We start from the raw sequence: 20562 nt of genomic DNA, 5'->3' as shown, positions 1-20562 counted from the left end.
TTTGGTCCTGCTCGATTTTCGTTGGCTTCGCGTAAAATAATGGAAAGTTTTGCATAAGATCCTCTGGGGTCAAATGTTAGCATGAGAGAAGCTTGATGCTGTCGCGTGAGAAGTCTATCGAGTGCCTCTCACGTAATTATTAGATGTTGATGGTTTACGTTTCTTTCCCGTCACAGAAAACCACCACAAAGTAGGGATGGGATGGTATGAAAATTTCATATCATGATTATAGTGACCAAAGTTATCACGGTTATCAATATTATCGTGGTTTTGTTTAAATGAGATGGAAATGTTCAAAAAGAACTGATACACACTGAAAACATTTGAACAAGTTTTATTTTTGAAAATAACAATTTAATATTTCATGTCCCTGAAATTATTTCTGTGGTAAAAAAATAAGTTTACCGTGAATGAATACAATACATTATCCCTTAAATGCCTTCTTGTTCAAAAAAACTATGTTGCATGTGCGTGCCTGCGTCAAACTGATTCTGGCTGGACAGGATTTACCGCAAGTTTTTAAAATCACGGTAATCAAACACGGTTGTAATAATAATAACATTTTAAACGATAATAATAACCATCAGGACATTTTACCGTGGTTAATCGTGAAACTGGTAATCGTCCCATCCCTACATCAAAGTATTATTTTGTTTTTGTTTGTTTGTTGATCACGAAGTACAAAGTATGAGGAAAACTAGGATTCTGTGTATTTAACGCCGCCATTGTTTGTTTACAATGCGTGGAATGGTGCGCTGTGATTTGTGGAGTGGATTTATTGCATTCTGTAGAAAAGGAGGACTGGGGTTTATTGCATTTTGGGGAAAAGGGAAGAAAAGATGACAGAATAACACAGCGGATATTGCATTCTGTCTAAAATTAAGAATTTACTTTTAAATACTGACCTGATATAATACTGATTTTGGCAGTAACCCATTTTTTTTTTTAAATGGCGTTTATCGCGTTTTGGAACCAAACTCTTCAAATATACAATCTAAGTAAATTTGTGCTTAAAACAAGCAAAATAAAATCTGCCAATGGGTTAAAAAACTTTTTCTTGAATTTTTCCTGAAATAAGTGTTTAAGAAAAGAAAAACAGTTTCTTACCCCATTGGCAGATTTTTTTGATAACTTCACTTAAATATTATGTTTTTGTCTAAAAACTAGACTTATTTTCTTAAAGCAGACATATCATGCTTTTAAATCTGTACTTTTTACATATAAATCATCTATTTGTGGTCTATGTAAAGCGAAACTGCAATGCTTGGGTCTGAATTCCTCATTATTATAGCCCCACAGGCCCCCTTTCTACCCCTTTTCTGATGTGCATCTGAGAGCAACTCGTTTTGGTACTGTCTTTTTAAATGCACGTCATACCCTGCCCCCTCTCCAGGTTGCAGAGGTGACACTCGGTTAAACTCCACCCCGTTCGGCCATTTTTGTAGTTTTATAGCAGAGATACGATTATCTAGCTGCACAGAAACTTTTTATTTACTCGTTATTCACAAAATGTCAACAACGGAAGACTTGTCCATCCAGCCTTATATGTTCGCGCCAGAGTCGGAAACGGACTGAGAGGAAAATGAAGACGACGAACCTGCAGAACAACGTCTTCATATTGAGGTATCGCAATGGTGTGAGGCTGCAGCCTCCGGAGGTCGCATATCTAGGCTGCATACGTCATCAAGACGGTCTTATTTCAGAATATTAACAATTATAAAGTTTACTATTATTCTTAGTTAATCGTAAGTTGTTGTAATATGCTCATGACTTGCAAATGTGATGCTCAGTTAACTTAAACCAGGCTTGATGCCCAAAAGCGATCTCCGCAGGCTGCAGCCTTCGGAGTGAGAAACAGCACTGCTAAACCATGACCACCGTGTACTTTACTTTTTTACTTTAAGTTATAAACTGCTTACCGAAGTGCTCTGCTCGTCGTCTCCAAAGAAATAAGTAATTGACCCCTCAATCAGACGAAGTCTATCGGCAAATCCTTCTTTATACTGGCGGAGATTGGTGAAGTAGTTATCCTTAAAGTGCCTCGGGCACACAAAAATGACTTTACCCACAGATGTGAGTACATTTCTTACGCTCTCGTAACTTCTGCATCCTTGAGCTTGGACTACAATATCGCAGCGAGAAATATAAAATGGCGGATTGCTCGTAGTGTTGGGCTGGAAGTCAATGTCCTTATTTAGCAGTTCCGCTGCAAATACTGTGACGTAATTGTTCAAAAAACGTAATAGATAATAGAAAAATCAGAACCGGTTGGAAAATATGACCAAAACAGAATATAAAGATATCAACAAAGCACCTGAAGAGACTAATTTCAACTTTTATGTACTTATAAACACTACAAATATACAACAAAATGCATTTAAGAGCTAAGAAAGTGGATTTAGCATGATATGTCTCCTTTAAGTCATTTTGCTTAACAAGAAAATGCATCTCACTTTAAGAATTTTTAGATGTTTGTACTGAACACTAGTTGAAAATACTAAAGGGTTCCCATTATAAGTCAAATATCAAATTCCCAACTTTTTCATGACTTTCGCTGCCTAAAAAGCTGAATTTCAATGAAATATGTCCAGGATGCCATGAGCCTGGATAATGTAGTGTACACCTTGAGTTTATAAAAATGTAGCTTAAATGCGTGAAATGAATAAACAGTATCAATAAACAGGGTTCCAATACCTTAGTTAACTTCAAATTCAAGTACCTTTCAATGACTTTTCAGGTCCTCAAATTCAAGGACTAAATGTGGGGACACACTTCAAGTCAGAGCAAAGTTACATCATGTTACCTTTTAAGATACATTGTTACAATTCCCTTTCGAGGGATCTCGCGCTGTGTCACTGCGGTGACACTTTGGGGACGCCTCCAGGGGTAAGTGCGTCTGAATGTGTATATCAAATTCAACCAATAATTAGGCTTAACGACAAAGACAGGGTGACGCGGAAGCCAGGAAGTATATCACTATCCGAAATATTGCAAAGACGGCGTTACAGGGACGCAGGAAGTATGGCAAGGGAGACTCAGCGTCTTGTTCCCTTCTCAGGGAACAACAGTTACTTACGTAACCCGAGATGTTTTTATGTGTCAAACACAACTATGCAAAAAAGCATTTGGGTATGAATCAACATTCGCATACAGAAGATATAAGCACATAAAACGAACAGTTTAGCACATGTGCTTAAAAGGCTAGAAATTTTATGATATTATCCTACACTACACAGGAAATAATATGGATTTTTTCCCCCAGAAAACTTCTTGCATAAAATGCAAGAATTCAAGCACTTTCAATGGCCTGTATCTATGTATGTATATTTTCAAAAAGTTCCCAGGGCCTTGAATTTTTTACCCCAGATTCACAAACTTTCAAGGATTTCAAGGACCCGTGGGAACCCTGAATAAAAAGCTGGCTGTTTAAATTGCTAATTTTTCAGCTCCCCTAGAGTTAAACAAAGTAGAGTGTCTCTTTAACAAGCGGATTACATTTTGATAATGAACACTAAAATTTAAAGCAACAAATAAAATCCGTGATATTCCATGACTTGGTAAAAAAGTCCCTGACTTTCAATGTCTGGAAAAGACATTTTAAAATTCCATAACCTGCAGGAACCCTGTACTAAGTAAGAAAGTCATTTTTTGCAATGCAGTTATGCATATGGATATTTAAAAATGTTAAAAAACTTAAAAAGCTTAAAAAAGAGAGATAAAAAGCATCTCAAACAACTCTTACTATCAAACAAACACCTTCGAGGCAAGCTAGCAAACTTCCAGGACATTTATTATGCAAAATCCACCTTTACAAGGTGCTTGGACATAAATGTGTGTTGGCAGTGTGTGAACACAACCACCCCACAATGAAAAAATCCACCCACTCCTTTTTTAAACACAATTAAACCATAGCAGTCTCATTAGACATGCTGTTATAATTCTCTTGTTAATATGACATCACACTGATAAAGCCTACCCACTGCCACTGTCCTGCATTACCATAGTTTCAACCCTCAGCGAGTTTATGCTATCTGCCATATCTCTCAACGGTGAGATACTCACTAATTAAAAACTATTTTTGGAATATCGTATTGGCACGCTATTGAGAAATTACTTGCTTTAGCTTTAAATCACTGAGCACACACAATGATTTTCTTACTTGTTCCTCTTGTTTCCAGCTGCCTTTCAGTTTGAATGATGGTACATCCCAGAGACTGATACTCCCGGAGAAGTGGATCACAGCCAGAACGGTGCCATCAGGAGACAAACTCATTCTGAACACGCCGTCCTGAGTGAAAACACGCACGTTCCAATTAAGCATTACACTTTTCATTCAGAGTCCTTAGCAGATTGAAACCGAGCATCAGCTTTTTATTTGCCGTCTCACAGGCCCAACAGAACATCAAGCTAGAAATAAAATGACTCACCTGTTCGTTGTTACGCCTGGGGAAAAGTCGAAAACTGGGCATCCTGAAGAATCCGCGCCTTTGAGACTAAACAGGAAGAGAAAATGCTGATTATAACACTTTTATGAATACCATGGGCGCATTTACACCCATCATACTACACATTGCAATACTCTTACTGCTGTAAACCTTAAAATTAGGCATTATCAGTGGGCAAATTCTGATGCTGAGGGTAGTAACCATCAAGAATACACATGAATCAGCTCCTTTAATTATAGTACATTAGATGTTTGCACATAAATGTGCCACTAAAAATAGGTTATATGATGCTCCTCTGTCACAGACATGGCAACATACTTATAGACTAGTATTGGGTTTGGAAACACGCTTATTCATGCTCGCACACAACATGCATTAAAGGGATAGTTCGGCCAAAAATGATATTAAACCCATTATTTACTCACCCCCAAGCTGTCCGAGTTGCATATGTCCATCGTTTTTCGGATATTTTAGAAAATGTTTTAGATCTTTCAGTTGATTAAATGTAATGTTACGGGGTCCACCCATAGTCCACGACCTTCAAGTCCAAAAAAAGTGCGTCCATCCTTCACAAATTAAATCCAAACGGCTCCAGGATGATAAACAAAGGTCTTCTGAGGGTAATCCGCGTGGTGTTGTTGTAGAAATATCCATATTTAAAACTTTATTAACGAAAATAAATACCTTCCGGTAGCGCCGCCATCTTAGACTTCTCTGTATTCAGGAGAGAGTATTAGCGTAGTGTACGCACTTTTCTTAGTGACGTATGACAAATTTGGAGGGCGGGGGCACAGAGCAGCAGCAGAGTAGCCTCCGTAGGCTGCGAAAGCTCTCATCCTGAATGCCGACGCGACTAAGATGGCGGCGCTACCGGAAGGTATTTATTTTCGTTAATAAAGTTGGCATCCTGGAGCCGTTTGGATTTAATTTGTGAAGGATGGACTCACTTTTTTTGGACTTGAAGGTCGTGGACTATGGGTGGACCCCCGTAACATTACATTTAATCAACTGAAAGATCTAAAACATTTTATAAAATATCTGAAAATGTGTTTGTCTGAAAAACGATGGACATATGCAACTCGGACAGCTTGGGGGTGAGTAAATCATGGGTTTAATATCATTTTTGGACGAACTATCCCTTTAACATCACCCTATGATAAGCCAAGAGCTAAAGTTAAAAATGGATCATTAAATTCTAAATAAATAATAAAAAAGCAAAGCAAAAATCAATCCATTGTTGAAACTTCTAACATGCATTAAAAAGCCAAACCATGGACCTGTAAGTGTGAGGAATCCTAATAACTAAAGCTTTCATTAAGCTCACAGTTCTGGTTCCTGAGCTCAATACATAAAACCTTTACAACCCTAGCAAAGCAAGAATATGTGGTTTCAGGTTTGTGTGAAGCACGGCCACGTGGGAACATACGATTATTGTGTATTCTGAGCAGCAGTCTCTTACTCCTGAAGATATCTCTGTTTCTTCAGAGGAACGGTTGCCCATACAAATGCAAGGACTAGTGGAGATTCACTACAGCTTTCATGAAATCCAATACAATCCCGCAACAACAGTCTTACTCCGATTAAGCTTATTAAACTGATAACGTTAAACGTCATGTAAACATATAAAACAGCTTTTCTTTATCAGGGAAAGTTCTAGCGGCTAACTCAAAATCTGATCGGCACAGGTTGATTTTAGTCAATTAAACAAATTTTGTGTTGCATGTAAACACCTTAATTGGCTTTCTTGAGTTTTGCTAATGTGCGCATGTCTCTACGTGCAAAAAAATAAATGTCACAAACGGAAGTAAGTATAAAAGTCTATTCTTGACTCACACTTATAACACCTAAGCAGTCCCTCGCCAAACACCCACCTTGATATTTCGACAGCCAGCTTTAAAAAAATGTGTGTTGTGCTGTAAAGGTAAACACTAAAGGATAAAACTAACAATCCGAGATCCCCGAACTGCTTTATTTGTGCATACGTCGCAGATCGTGTATCCGGACAGACTCACCGCACTAATGTCGTCTTCATAACTGGTGACCTGTTTATAGTGCGGTGACCCTGACAACACCCTCCACGCCGTGATCCCACGACGGCTCGCCCTTGAAACATCACTGTCACAAGACTCACATCCTCCTACCAGCAGCAACCTGAGAAACAGACAAACACATCAGCTGAGTGAATGCGAGGACGGAGTCAGGCAAACACACACAGAGCATATATGAGTTATGAGGGCAAAGTGCTCCATGAGGGGCTGATGAAATAAGATCTGATTCAGAGATCATACAAATGTGAACAGAGCATCAAACACAAACAAACATGCACATTTCCACACTATAAATTAACACTGCCCCCATGTGGCAGCTGGTTTAATAACAAATGATCTTGTCTTCTGTCTCTGAATGTAACCAAATGTAAAATGCATGAACTAAAAAAAGGAAAAAAGAAATCCAAATGTTGGGATCTATAAAACATACATTACTAAAAAAAAATAACATTAAGCTATACTGAATTTGTGTTTATTCCTAGAATAACTCACTTTCGCAGCCAAACACCTAGTAAGTTTAGGATTTAGCTCACCTGTGACTTGGATGATATATTGCTGTGGTAATCCCATTGGAATAGTGAGTGGAGAAACTGAAACTGTGGTTCTCCTGAAAGCCCTGGTTGGTTCCAACGCTGCGTGAAAAAGAGGAAATCGTTTTTATCAACATTAGTACATTTTAAGAGGCTCAATAAATAAAACCCCATGGTTTCAACACTAGCTTGTGTCTCATTTCGAAGGATGCATCCCGCAGATGTTGCATATGTCGTCTGCATACATCATCAAGGTAGCAACTGTTACATTTTAATGCAAGGAAGAAACTACAATGATTGCACCTCACAGGGAATAATGTACATTTTTTGTGTGTTTTTTTCTGGAAATGAGACAATCTGAATGACGTATATAGGACGCAGCTTTCGAAATGAGACGTATATGGGTAATTCTCACGAAATCCAGACTTAAAAGGTGCCCAGCATCAGATTTTTTTTTAAAACCCTTGAAGCCAATTTTTTTTTTTGCAGATATAAGATCAAGGTCTGAACTTACTTAACCATTATTTTTAGAGAATAAAAAAAAAATATTTCCTATAGAATTTTTTACATTTTTTAGATTATCATTATCAAAAATTATCATTACCGCAACATGATATTACATTAAATATATGCATTTACAAACTCATGTTTCGGTAATGAGAACTAAAAAGTTGTCTAGGTACTATGACAAACAAAATTTCAACTTTTATCTGGAGAGGAAAAATAAGAACTGCTTACCTGGTAGCCATCTTGAAGGTCACAGTCAATTATGTCCCTTCTAGCAATTTTTTTTTTTTTTTTTTGAAAATGTTAGTTCTTAAGCTTAAACAATGATTGAAAATTGTTGCTGAGGATGAGAAAATTGCTCTTGGACACATTAATATTTCTGATATTGTCTCTACATTTACCAATGATCACCAAATATCACGTTTCTTTACTGTAAATGTTTATGGTATTACATGTACTGAAGCTTTTTTTATTTTTTTATTATAAATATTTCCATATCAATGAACCCAAATCCAGTCATGGACTTATGGGGGTAATGAAAATTGTCCCCTTAAATTTGGAAAAAAAATTGGTTTGTATGATGTCATTTGAAGAGATGTTTGTAACTGTATGCTTCTTATTTTGATACTCTTGGTTTGCATTTACTTTTTATCAAATAGTTTCATGACACCGCATAAATCTAATTTCGCAAGAATCACCCAGATGCTAATTCGCATTTTCATATGTATGGTTCAAGCTATGGGATTGAGGTATGAAAAAGCATGAAGAAATTACTGTCACAGGAAAAACTTTTACATTTGTTATGATGCTCATAAATGAGTTTTAAGTGATACAATTATTAACTACATGGAGACTTTAACTGAATGTTCACACCTTTTGTTTTTTTATAATTGTGTGCTGTCTCCTTGAGCATCACTTGTGTCTCCTTGAGCATCAATGACAATGTAGACTTTTGTGATTGTTTTCGAGTCCCCTGGTAAAAAGGCAACCCACTGTTCCTGAGAAATATACTTCAAATACTGTGTATTCTTTGGTTCCCAGCACGCTCTACACATTTCCCTTGTTTCCCACAGTGACAATAAGATGTTGGGATCCAGCTTTGCCACTTTAGAAAAATTGAAGGATGCTTACACAACTACCACATAAGGCGTCAAGTTTGTATTGAAGTTTGTATTGAAGTATTGAATTGAATAAACCAGAAGTCATATATTATGGAGAGTCACAAAGGGGCTGCGTGGGGTGCCGACCATCCGATTTGAGCTTTGATGCTTTAAAAAAAAATAGCACATACATGTAGCACATAAAACAACATTGGAATGGTTGTAAACACTGGAGCGATAGTTTTTTACGAGTTGGCTAATTCGTATGAATTCCTACGAAGTTAATCGTGACAATGAACAATGAATCCCACCCCTAATCCCAACATCACAGGGGTCAAGGCAAATCGTACAAAAACGTACGAATGGGGCCGTATGAATTAATATCAATTAGCCAACTCATAAAATATGTACGAATTCTCATGAGGCATCTTCGTAGTTTCGCATACGACACACGTGCTACTACAGCATCAGTGTTTACAACTGTGAAAAAAGAGCACCGTTCCGATGTTGTATGTGTAACAACACTATTTAATGTTTATCTGTCAGTTTATTGTTTAAAATGGTCCGCAAGTGCGTGTTTCACATCTAACGCGTGATCTTTTGACGTGATTACATAATTTGCAAGGTCGTGCTAATGCAAGGCGAGAAGTTGTGGTTTAAAGGGACAGTAAGTAGGATTTACCCCATCTAGTGGTGAAATTTTATTTTGCATTCAATTGAACAGTGCTCTCTAGCGCCTCGCTTTTCCAAATGCGTGTTGCAACTACGGTAGCCGTTATGCAATCACTGATCTCCTTGTCCGTTTCAGCTGGTTCATGTGTGCTAAATGAAAACGCGTTGTGGAAACGATTTTTTAATGAAAGTGGAAGATTTCTCTCTTTTTTACGCTCGACATCATAAAGAGTAAGGGGTGAGTACTGTACATAAAAGAACAATTTTTTGTTTAAAGGCTAATAACTCTGAAAGCAAACGTAACTTGCAAAGCAGAATATATTGTGTGTACTTAGGGATATCTCATTTGCATGCTACTAAGTGACTGTGCATCTTTCCAAGTATGCACTAAACTTTCATTTTGCCAAGAAATGAACTTTGCAAACATTCCAACCACTAGTAATTTGTAAACACAACTTTATTTCTTGGCATACTGACACCTCTGTGTGACTTCAGAATTTTGATGTCTATGTGTGAGACATCATTTTCTGCACTATAAAACTTCTAGCTTTACATGAACAGGTTCTTTTCTGCTTACCTGACCAGGAAACTCTTAAGCTGCCCACTGTAGGTAATAACCAGCAGCTCGGCCGACCACTGTGCACTGGCTGTGTATTCCAAAAACATCAGACCAGCTGCCGCATAACTAAAATCCCCAGGGAAACTCACAGCCTGGAGAGATTCGGGCGACAAGAAAGACATCAAACGAGTGTGGTAGAGAGATGGAAGTAGAGTTACAAAGTGACAAAAATATATGGAGTCATACAGGTCATTACACTCCGAGACTCTGCAATGGAGAGACAGCATCTTGTGAGACTAAACTAATAGTTTCTGACAAGAAGATGGAAGACTGTGGAGAAATGTGGGTGAGGACGAGAGATGGAGAGAGAGAGAGGCGATCGGAGCAATCAAAAGAGATTCAGAAGGAGGCATGGGGGGGTTCATAGTTGAACTGGTGGGGGAAAAGAGCTCTCTTTCTGATATAAAAACTACACTGAAAATGTCCTTCATCGTGGGGCTTATAGCTGAAGGGACCCAGAAAATGTGCTCTTTGCTTGAGCAACGGAGCGAGGTAAGCCCCCTCTTGAGAGCGGCATGCAGGAGGGTCTAAGTCAGTCAAAGTTATACAGTATAGTTCAGATAGAGAGAGAACGAGACATACAGAAAAATGTTTTTTGCACTTTGCAATGAAATCAAAGAAGTTTATTCTCTGTGTGTGTTTGGATTGCTAAACTTAGGAGCTTCTAAAGGGTGGCACTGATGCCTCACAGAAAAGTCCCCGGTTTGAGACTTCGTGCCCTGGCTAGGTCAGGTGGTCTTTCTTTGTGAAGTTTGGATGTTTGAATTGCCCCTCCCCCAACTTGTGTGGATTTACTTGTGTATGAATTAACCAATTCTTGCCATGAATATAGCCACAGATGCTGATATGGCGTTTGAAATAAACAAACAAAGATTTCAAGAGAAATGAAAATAAAATGACAGGAGATGAGAGAGAGAAAGAGAGAGAGAGAGCAGTGGAGGTCTGACATACAGGAGGTATAACGAAGAGCTCGCTGCCCATCAGGTCGAAGACGCGGACCGTGCCGGTGCTGTCAGCGTATGCCAGCAGAGCACAATCATGACTCCATGCCACCTTACGCCAGTGAGGATTCGGGTCCTTGGGTACTGCAAAATAAAAAATACAAAATAGACATTCAAGCTGAGGTGTTTACTTTTTTTGAGGTTTAAATACCTTGACCTATCCCATTTTAATATGCAGAGACCGCATTTCATGTACACTCTGAAAAAAATTATTTTCAAGAAAAGAATTCTTAGTATTTTTGTCTTGTTTTCAGTAAAAATATCTACAAATTCTTAAATTAAGATGCTTTTTCTTGATAAGGAAAACGACCCAAGAAAATAAGTCTATTTTTAGACCAAAAATATCAAATTTAAGTGATTTTCTGCATAAAACAACCAAAAAAAATCTGCAATGGAATAAGCTAATTTTTCTTGAATTTAGTGTTTAAGGAAAATTTAGGAAGATTTTTTTGCTTAACCCATTGGCAGATTTTTTTCTTGGTTTATGCACAAAATCACTTAAATTTGATATTTTGACTAGACTTATTTTATTTTTCTACATTTTGCTCATCAAGAAAAAGGATCTTAATTTAAGAATTTTTAAATATTTTTTACTGAAAACAAGACAAAAATACTAAGACATTTTTTTTCTTGAAAATCTTTTTTTGCAGTGTAAGCCATGCTATACAGTAAGTAGATTTTTATTAAGAAAATAAAAACAAAAAATATATAATTTAAGTAAAAATTTTCTTGAAATAAGTTCATTCAAATAAATTCAAGAATTTTTTCTTACTCCACTGGCAGATTTTTCGATTAAATTTTATATTTTAAAATATAAAAATAAAAAATTTTCTTAGGTCATTTTGCTCATCAAGAAAATGCATATAGATATTTTTACTGAAAACAAGATGCTTTTTCTTGATAAGCAAAACGACCCAAGAAAATAAGTCAAGTTTTGCATAAAACAAGCAAAAAATCTACCAATGGGGTAAGCAAAAAAATCTTGAACTTTTTTCTTTTAAATTTAAAAATATTTGGTATTTATACTGAAAACAAGACAAAAATACTAAGATTTTTTTTTCTTGAAAATCATTTTTTGCAAAAAAAGAAAAATACGTAGGGCGGAACTTGAATTCGTCCATCGAGAATTGGATTGAATTGTTTGAAGATGGGCATGTTGCGATGGCCGGACCCCGCCCACCCACCATACCATATGACTGGATGTTTCGAGGAGAGGAGGAGATTTTCGTTTTTGATTAAAGATTATGAGGGCACATGAATTCACTGCAAAAAAATGACTTTCTAACTTAGTATTTTTGTCTGATTTTCAGTAGAAATATCAAAAAACTCTTAAATCAAGATGTATTTTCTTGATGAGCAAAATTACTATACACAAAAACTATACAATTTAAGTGAATTTATGCTTAAAACAAGCAAAAATGTCAATATATTTGCCTGTTTTAAGTTTAAATTTACTTAAAATTTTACATTTTTTGTCTATAAACTAAACTTATCTTTTTAGGTCATTTTGCTACTCAAGAAAAAGCATCTTAATTTAAGAATTTTTAGATATTTCTTCTGAAAACAAGACAAAAATACTAAGAAAGTCAGTTTTGCAGTGTAAAAAAAATAAAATAAAGCTCACAGATAAGTCATTTGTAAAAAAAAAAAAAAAACATAATATTCCCCATAAACATAATAGTTTTTCATTTCAATTTCATTTCAACTCTAAAGTGTTAGGCTCTAAGTATAGGCTGATATTTGGTGGAAAAAGACCAGACAAGGAACTGTTGGGAAACCTTTTTAAAACCAACCATTATTAAATTGTGTTAAAACCACAGAAATGACAGCTAAACGGTGCTTAAAACTATTTATCTGCTCAATTATAGAATCCAAAGAGCCCTTTCCCAACCTTGAATCCACACCGGTTCACAACTGATCAAAATGTAATTTCACTTATACTTTTGAATTCTCAAGTTCAATTTTCTGATCCGTCTTTCTGCCGCCTGTCTGTCTGCCAAACAGGCACAATCTGTAAATCAATACAAATATGGGCCTATTTCAAAGAGCACTGTCAACCCAGCATTACCTGAAAGATCGAGATGCATTCACTTGCGACAAAGGCAAACGATCAAAAAAAATCAAAATCGACTGGGTATAACCAGTCACACAACGCTGAGCAAAAATCAAACATCTGATTCAGCGTTCTCAATTTTCAGCTTAAAAACACAGCTTGGTAAAAGAGGTACTATAGTAACACTTAAACATCAGTCCAGTAAAACATTCCCCATATGTCCAAGATCTATTAAACTACCGTTTAATCACAGTTCATATGAATAAACTGCAGCTTCCTGCAGACTGCATGCTTCAAACGTGTGCTTGGGAAACAATCAAACTACTTTGCCCAAGACAAGAGGGGGTTAATCAAACAGACTTTCACTTTAAAAAAAGTGGCTTTGGTCTGAGTGGTACCACTGAGATCAGACAGAAGCGATGCAGCAGCGTGCATCAAAGTAGCCGGTCGCTATAGCAACCTTCTCATCAATCCGACCCCTGCGGTGTTAAAAACTAAGAAACGCAAGCTGGCAAATTCTATTCAAGTATGAACCCGCAAAAATATTGGTGATATTCAATACTTTACATTGAACACACTTAGCAAGATACATTTCTGTAGGGGAAACGCTTAAGCAGGGTCCATAAATCACCCCTCAGATGTTAAAAGCTAATTAATCTAAGATGAACGCTGGGACCAATATGCCTGAATTTGTGAGATGAGCAAACTGCATGGTATCTGGGCAGATCTGCATGGTGTAAATCTCATTTAAATAGAAAAGGTGGGGGTTAGGTAGAGATAAAATAGGTGTGTTTATATACAAAGGAAACATGCAGAGTCAGCAATGTCACCCACTTAAAAGTGTACTCGCTATAAAAACACCTCTACCAGAAATGAAAAGACTGCTGAGTCATAAGTGCACCCTCGAAAAAAAAACAACCAAAGGGACTCACAAACATTGAAATAATGCATTTAGACACAAAACCGAACAGCCATTTATTGTAATCAACTTGTGACTTTTAGTTTGGGCTTGATGCTGCTTTGTCATTGCTTTTTGCTCACTCGTCAATTTTAAAACAATTATTTACATCATTATAGAGACATAGTAGTCAGAGCCTATTTTTCTTCTGCCACAATCTTTAAAGAAATTGGAAAAAATTGTGGTTTGTAATCCACATCTATTTGCTTTGAGGTTGTCTTTATGCTAGTGCAATGCTAAATATTGTAAAAAATCAAATGTATGCATGTAAGCATTTTTCTCTCTTAAGTAAAAGCAGACCAAAAAAAATTATCTCTTACAAATACATTTATGTATTTGGCAGATGTTTTTATCCAAAGCGTCTTACAGTGCATTACACGTTATACATTTTATCAGTATATGTGTCCCCTAGGGATCAAACCCATGACCTTTGCATTGGTAACATGATGCTCTACCAACTGAGCTACAGAAACACTTCTTTTTCACACATTTTTCTCCCTTCCTACAGTAATGCAATCTAAAAGCAACAGTATAGCAGGTTCATGGCAGCATCATAACAGAATGACACTTTGACACGTCTGATCTAATGCAAAATTTACACTGCATATCATTCACAGACAAAAGAGTTTCATAGATTAAGTGAAATGAATCAAATTAATGGTTGAGGAGGTTACACGTCTTGAGTCTGTTTTAGGTGCAGGCACAAGGGAAAAACAATCCCATCAGGTTTCCAGGCACGGACCGAGCTTTATATTACATGATATAAAACACTGCATTTTACCACACAAAAAAAAATGAGAGGCCTGGATATAAAGCACATGCGACTAAGAATTAAATCAGCACATCCATTATAAAGTTCAGACTACTGGAAATTATGCTTTTACCACGGATATTGGCTGAATGCACATATCCATGAAATGAACTGAAATGAACTAAGGAAAGGAATAAAAGTGAATTGAAGGCACCATCTGAATGATTTTGCTCATAAAATATTGTAAAACAGAAATGTAATGCTTTATATGCTGTACAGCACAAGTAAAAACAGAGCCTTAGACAACAAAAGCACAAATGAAAATCATTTTTAATCTGAGATGTTTTGGAATTGAGCCATTCCAGCGTTATGGATGTGACATTTGCAGTAAAAACTTGAAATATAATTTCTCAGAGAATGCATTTATTAGCAATATATTGAACCATCTGTTTATATTTTCCAAAGTCGCTGATTAAAGAGTTCATGCATGCGTAATGGATGTGACAAAAAGGACATAATTTTTGGGGTATACTTGTATTCTGTGATTTAAAATGCACAACCAGTAGCAATGATACCTAATAAATAGACCTTTTGCGTGTTTGCAAACAGAGATGACCCGTTTTGTGGGCAGAGCCCAACTGGTGTCAGAAAGTGACAGTAGCTGTGTGAAGTGGTATAGCATTAAACTGTGATTTTCATGGATCCGGGGTTCTGTCGAAGTCTGATTCCCTAGGTTTCCATTTAGTGTAATGTTTCTTATAGAGTTTCATTATATTATGTTTATTTTTTAGATAGATTAAAAGTTAAAATGGCTTGGCTACTGAGATGTGTGCATGAATGTACAAGTATTGTTCTTGATTGGTAAATCAATTATTTTTTACAGTATGTATCGCTATATAAAAAGCAATACTATCATGTATTCTATATAATACCATTTATTAAATATTTCTAAAAATACTATAAAACTATTATGTTTACATACAAATTAATATGCATAGGCCTTAGGGTGGTCCTTATTTTTCAACTTTTAAAAGTTGCATGCTCTCACCCCACCAATATGTTTGAAAAAATTGGGCAACATTTTTTCTATATTAATTAATATTTAGAGGTTGCTCAAGACCTTTGAAGTTTAACAAATTTGCGTATTAAGCGATACCTTGTGCTAGCATGTATAATTGTTTAATAATATATATATATACTTATGGTAGCAATGGACTTATTTGACCATGCTTCATGCAATTAAAACTCCTGTTTTAGTTGTGATATGTCTTTCAAAGCAAGAAAGCTTCAATGTGAATGAAGCACAATAGACAATACACAGTACATTGAGACAATGGCTGAAGCAACACAAAGCAAGTCCGCTATATGGTTACTCGGATCAGAGGAAACTGAAATAACTGGAACAAAGTTACCCTCCAAAAAGCAAGTTTTATGTATGTTGTGCATTTTTAAAACAGCTTTTGCACAAATATGTGATTTTGGAAATTTTCAAAGGCTTTGAGCAACCTCTAGATATTGTAGTAACAATTCAAAATTTTGCACAGTGTGTTTTTATTGATATCCTAACTACAGATCCTGTTCCATGAAGATATATCTCAAAATTATGATTTGTTTTGCACCCTTAGAGGCTGTTTACACTTGGCTTTAACATGCGTTTTCGTCGATCGGATCACAAGTGGACGACGTTAAAGAGTAACTAAACCCTAAACCAACTTTTTTTAGTTAATGATCTGTAAGAATGATGCTTTATTAGTGCTGTTCATTGATTTTAGTAAGTTTTTTGACATTTGGATATAAAGTGTTTCAATACTACAATATATGGTCTAAAAACGTCTGAGTGCTGCCCTCTTCAGGTTGAACAGTGGCTACTGCAGTTGAATTTTCCTATTGGATGGTGGCTCCAAAAAATGACTCGTGACGTAAGCAGGTTCAAGCTCACCACGCCCTTGTTACGATCTCACCACACACTTAGTTCGTCCCCTCTATCTCCGTTGGGATCTGCCTACTTTTCTTGCATTTTTCAAATATTGCAGTGGGTGGAGTCAGGCTCTGACCAGGGGTTTAGTTACGCTTTAATGCCAGGTGTAAACGGTGTTCAAAACGTTTTGAGCTCGTCCACTTTCGACCACTTTCAACCACATCCAGAGGTAGTCGAAACCACTTTCGATCGGATCGCTTTGGAGTTGCGGAACGCATGTGGTTGAATGTGTTCGAACAGCCACATGCGACCGCCTTCTCTCCGCCCATTTATCTAATTTGAGGTATTAAACACAAGTTTTACGTCTTTTTTGTACTTCTGGCGTGAAAATAAGGTGAACAGCACTATTTTTAGCCTTTCATTGATAAAACTAATGCGGAGGATCTCCATAGTTTCGTTTTGAAAGCGTGTGAAAGTTGCGCGATCCTATTTCATCAATTGAGCTGAAAATTCAGAGAAAGCTCTAACATATACATGTACAAAACTCTGTGCAGCATGATTACTTACAACAAAAGCAGTGGACTCTGACATAATATTAGTTTGCGTCCATATAAACTCATAATTACTCCCGCTCACGTTTGAATGACAGCAGAGAGACTCACCCACCGTCTCACAGACCACCCCCTCATAGTATTCAGGACAGAAGTGGTCAAAAGTGGACAAGAGAGATGGATTTAAATACCAGGTGTAAACGTGATGCGTCTCTCTCGTCCACTTATGATCCGATCGATGAAAACACATCTTAATACCAAGTGTAAACAGCCCCTTAGATTCCAGAATTCTAAATAGTTGTATCTCGGCCATAAACCTAACAATCTATGCCATCAAGAAAGCGTTTTTTTTTTCAGCTTATACATCTCAATTTCAAATAATGGACTGTATATGTTGTGGTCCAGGGTCACAAATACTACTGAAAAAAACTTTAAATTTTTTTATAAAAAATTATGTTTTTTATATTTTTAATTTAAGCATGCAAATGTTCTATTAAATTATTTACATTTTTACTTAAAATCTCACGAGGTAGGCTACTGCAAATAAATAATTTAAGTCAAGGAGGTTCGGCTGACAAAAAAAAAACAGATCTATGGCATCGCTTTGAAGACCATTTTATAGCACATTTTTCACAGTTATTCCTATTGCTAGTTCAGACAAGGTTGGCACATATCACAAAAAAGTAAAAAGATGTTCATCATACCTTGACATTTCCCAATGATGGATCCAAAATCATCTCTAGCAGACCTAAAAAAGAGAGAGAAGTCCATTAGAAGTGAGTTGGTTATAGATATTAGCACTTTAGAGCTTTGAGCTTAAAATAGACGAGCAGAGTACAACAACTATATACTTAAAGTCTGTGTAAAGTCTGATACTAAATGTGTTCTCAGTTTGTGAGCCACCCAGACAAATTTGAATCATTAAAAAAATGCCAAATAAATCAAATAAATTATCAAAATCTTGGAAAACAGTCTGGATTATCTGGTCTCAAACGCTGGGGGCGTGTCCACTGTTGGCACTGAAACCACACCTACTCGCGGAAAAGCATTGGCTTCTTACGGACTTACAATGACAGCTACAACCTGAATGGATGCTCACATTTGTGTAAGGAGCAGGGCCATGCTCGGTGGCTCCAGTCCAGTGCGTCATTGAGACACTGTTTTAGCCCTGCCTAAATAATCCTGAACACAGAAATGTGAAAAACTGTTTAACGGTATAACTCCACAATTCAGTACTACATAGTTCACAGTCTTCGTAATGTGTTTAAGCAATAGATTTATAATGTTTTTAGAAACTGTTCTATGAAATGACTTTACACAGACTTTAATAGGTTAAGCAATTCAATGTTTTTTTGAACGCCAGTCTCTGAATTACAAGAAAAAGCTTCCTTGTGCCCTCATGTGTGACTTTCATTTCAGCGTTAGGATTAGCTGATGCTTAGCCCAATAAATCACACCTTCTGAAACTGAACCATACATGAGAACACACGCACAAGACACACACATCTATACATTTAAAAATACATCATGTGCACCACATCATCGATCACACAAGTAAAACTGCTCAACCATACAGAACATGAGAGAAAAGGGTGAAAAATTAACCAATTATAAAAAGGGCCAACATTTCCAACCAGTGTGCAAAATTACCTTATTTCCACGCACTGGTCTTGAACGACAGCAAGAAGCTTCCCATTACTGCATAGAAAAACAAATAGAGGAAAAAACATGACAAAATGATTGCATACAGCAAAAATAAACACTTCTATCACACAAAAAAACGTGTCTTCTATCTGCAGATCAATAACTAATTAAAGTTGAAAGTCTCTGTTGGTATTTCACTGTTTTGCATAACTAGAAAACTGACAGGAACAAGAAACACAGCAGAGATTACATGGATTGAGATTACATGGCTTGCATCCACCAAGGGAAATTTAATTAAAATACGAAGACCGAAACAAACTGCTGTGTTATCAGCACATCTTGAAATGCAAAGAAAACACTGTAGTGAAGTAAGCACAAACTAATGATTTACTGACATCAACAAAAAATAATCAAGCTCCAGGTCCAAAATCAAAACTGGAAGGACACAACATTGAATGCTGGATCAATAAAGGATTGATGATCAATAGACCTGAAATGCTAATACATCCTGCAATAGACTGATCCAGACTGTTTGAAAAGCTTTTAGATGTCAAAGATGGGTGATATTACCTTGCCAGCACCAGTTGCCAGTTCACTTGTTTGGTAGCAAGGCGCACCAGACCAGGTGGCAGAGTTGAGCTAGAAGGGCTAAAACAGAGACAAGCTTTCAATGGGAGGAGCCAGTGGGCATTGAACTGCTACTCAAACAAACACTAATGCCCCATTCACATTTCAAGCAGCACACAGCGACCAAGCGACACTATTCCATTCATTTTAATGGATAGCTGGCAATTTCCAACAGTGACCGTTGGCACCTGACCTGGCGACTTTGTCAGTTGAAGGAATTCCATGATTTAAGAAAAAAATTTATTAGTGTTTTCAGTAAAAATATCTAAAAATTCTTAAATTAAGATGCTTTTTCTTGATGAGCAAGAAAAATTCTGCCAGTGGGGTAAGCAAAAAAATCTTGAACATTTTTCTTAAACACTAAATTCAAGAAAAATTCAAGAAAAATGTGCTTACCCCATTGGCAGATTTTTTTCTTGTTTTATGCACAAAATCACTTAAGTTTGATATTTTTGGTCTAAAACTAGACTTATTTTCTTGGGTCGTTTTGCTCATCAAGAAAAAGCATCTTAATTTTTTTAGATATTTTTACTGAAAACAAGACAAAAATACTAAGAATTTTTTTTCTTGAAAATAATTTTTTGCAGTGTAATTCTTGTTGTCCAATGCAAAAAATAACTTTCTTAATTTTGTTTTCAGACAAAATAAATTACAATTTAAATGAATATGTGCTTAAAATAAGCAAAAAACTCTGCCAATGGGGTAAGAACGTTTTTCTGAAATTAAGCGTTTAAGAAAAAAGTTCAAGATTTTTTTTCTTAGCACAAATTCACTTAAATTCACTTATTTTTTGTCTATAAACTATACTTAATTTCTTGGGTCATTTTGTTGATCAAAAATGCATCTTAAATGCAAGAATTTTTAGGTTTGTACTAAAAACAAATTTTTCCCAGTGTCCTAGTAACAACTCCACACTTCACTCCAATCGGTTGTCGTTCCCGAAAGTCGCTCATCACTTGCATAAAGTTCACTTTTTTTTTACTTTTTGTCACTGCGGGTCGCTTGTAATGTGAACAGGGCATTAATGCTGGGTACACACCAAAAGATAATCAGGCTGATTTTGGGCCGATTTCCCTCCTTCCAACGATTCTAGCTATGTCCCAATTATCTTGATGGTCCTACAGATCATCTTGATGGT

General features: G+C 36.4%; 1 protein-coding gene across 1 annotated transcript in view; it reads right to left on the bottom strand.

Moving 5' to 3' along the window:
• The window catches only part of nbas (NBAS subunit of NRZ tethering complex), a 205906-nt gene that overhangs the window by 183306 nt on the left and 2038 nt on the right, over positions 1 to 20562 (bottom strand). The window contains exons 4-12 of the mRNA XM_065256755.2: positions 19368 to 19445; positions 18804 to 18851; positions 17858 to 17901; positions 10873 to 11006; positions 9880 to 10013; positions 7027 to 7125; positions 6458 to 6596; positions 4428 to 4493; positions 4160 to 4288 (exon numbers count right to left, since the gene is read on the bottom strand). Coding sequence (XP_065112827.1) covers positions 4160 to 4288; positions 4428 to 4493; positions 6458 to 6596; positions 7027 to 7125; positions 9880 to 10013; positions 10873 to 11006; positions 17858 to 17901; positions 18804 to 18851; positions 19368 to 19445 — 871 coding nt within the window. The remainder of the gene's footprint in view (positions 1 to 4159; positions 4289 to 4427; positions 4494 to 6457; positions 6597 to 7026; positions 7126 to 9879; positions 10014 to 10872; positions 11007 to 17857; positions 17902 to 18803; positions 18852 to 19367; positions 19446 to 20562) is intronic.

Source organism: Paramisgurnus dabryanus, chromosome 12 (genome assembly GCF_030506205.2).
Source record: "Paramisgurnus dabryanus chromosome 12, PD_genome_1.1, whole genome shotgun sequence".
In the NCBI taxonomy this organism is placed as follows: Eukaryota; Metazoa; Chordata; class Actinopteri; order Cypriniformes; family Cobitidae; genus Paramisgurnus; species Paramisgurnus dabryanus.
The sequence above is the reverse complement of the archived record's forward strand: the minus strand, read 5'-3'. Positions and strand labels throughout refer to the sequence as shown.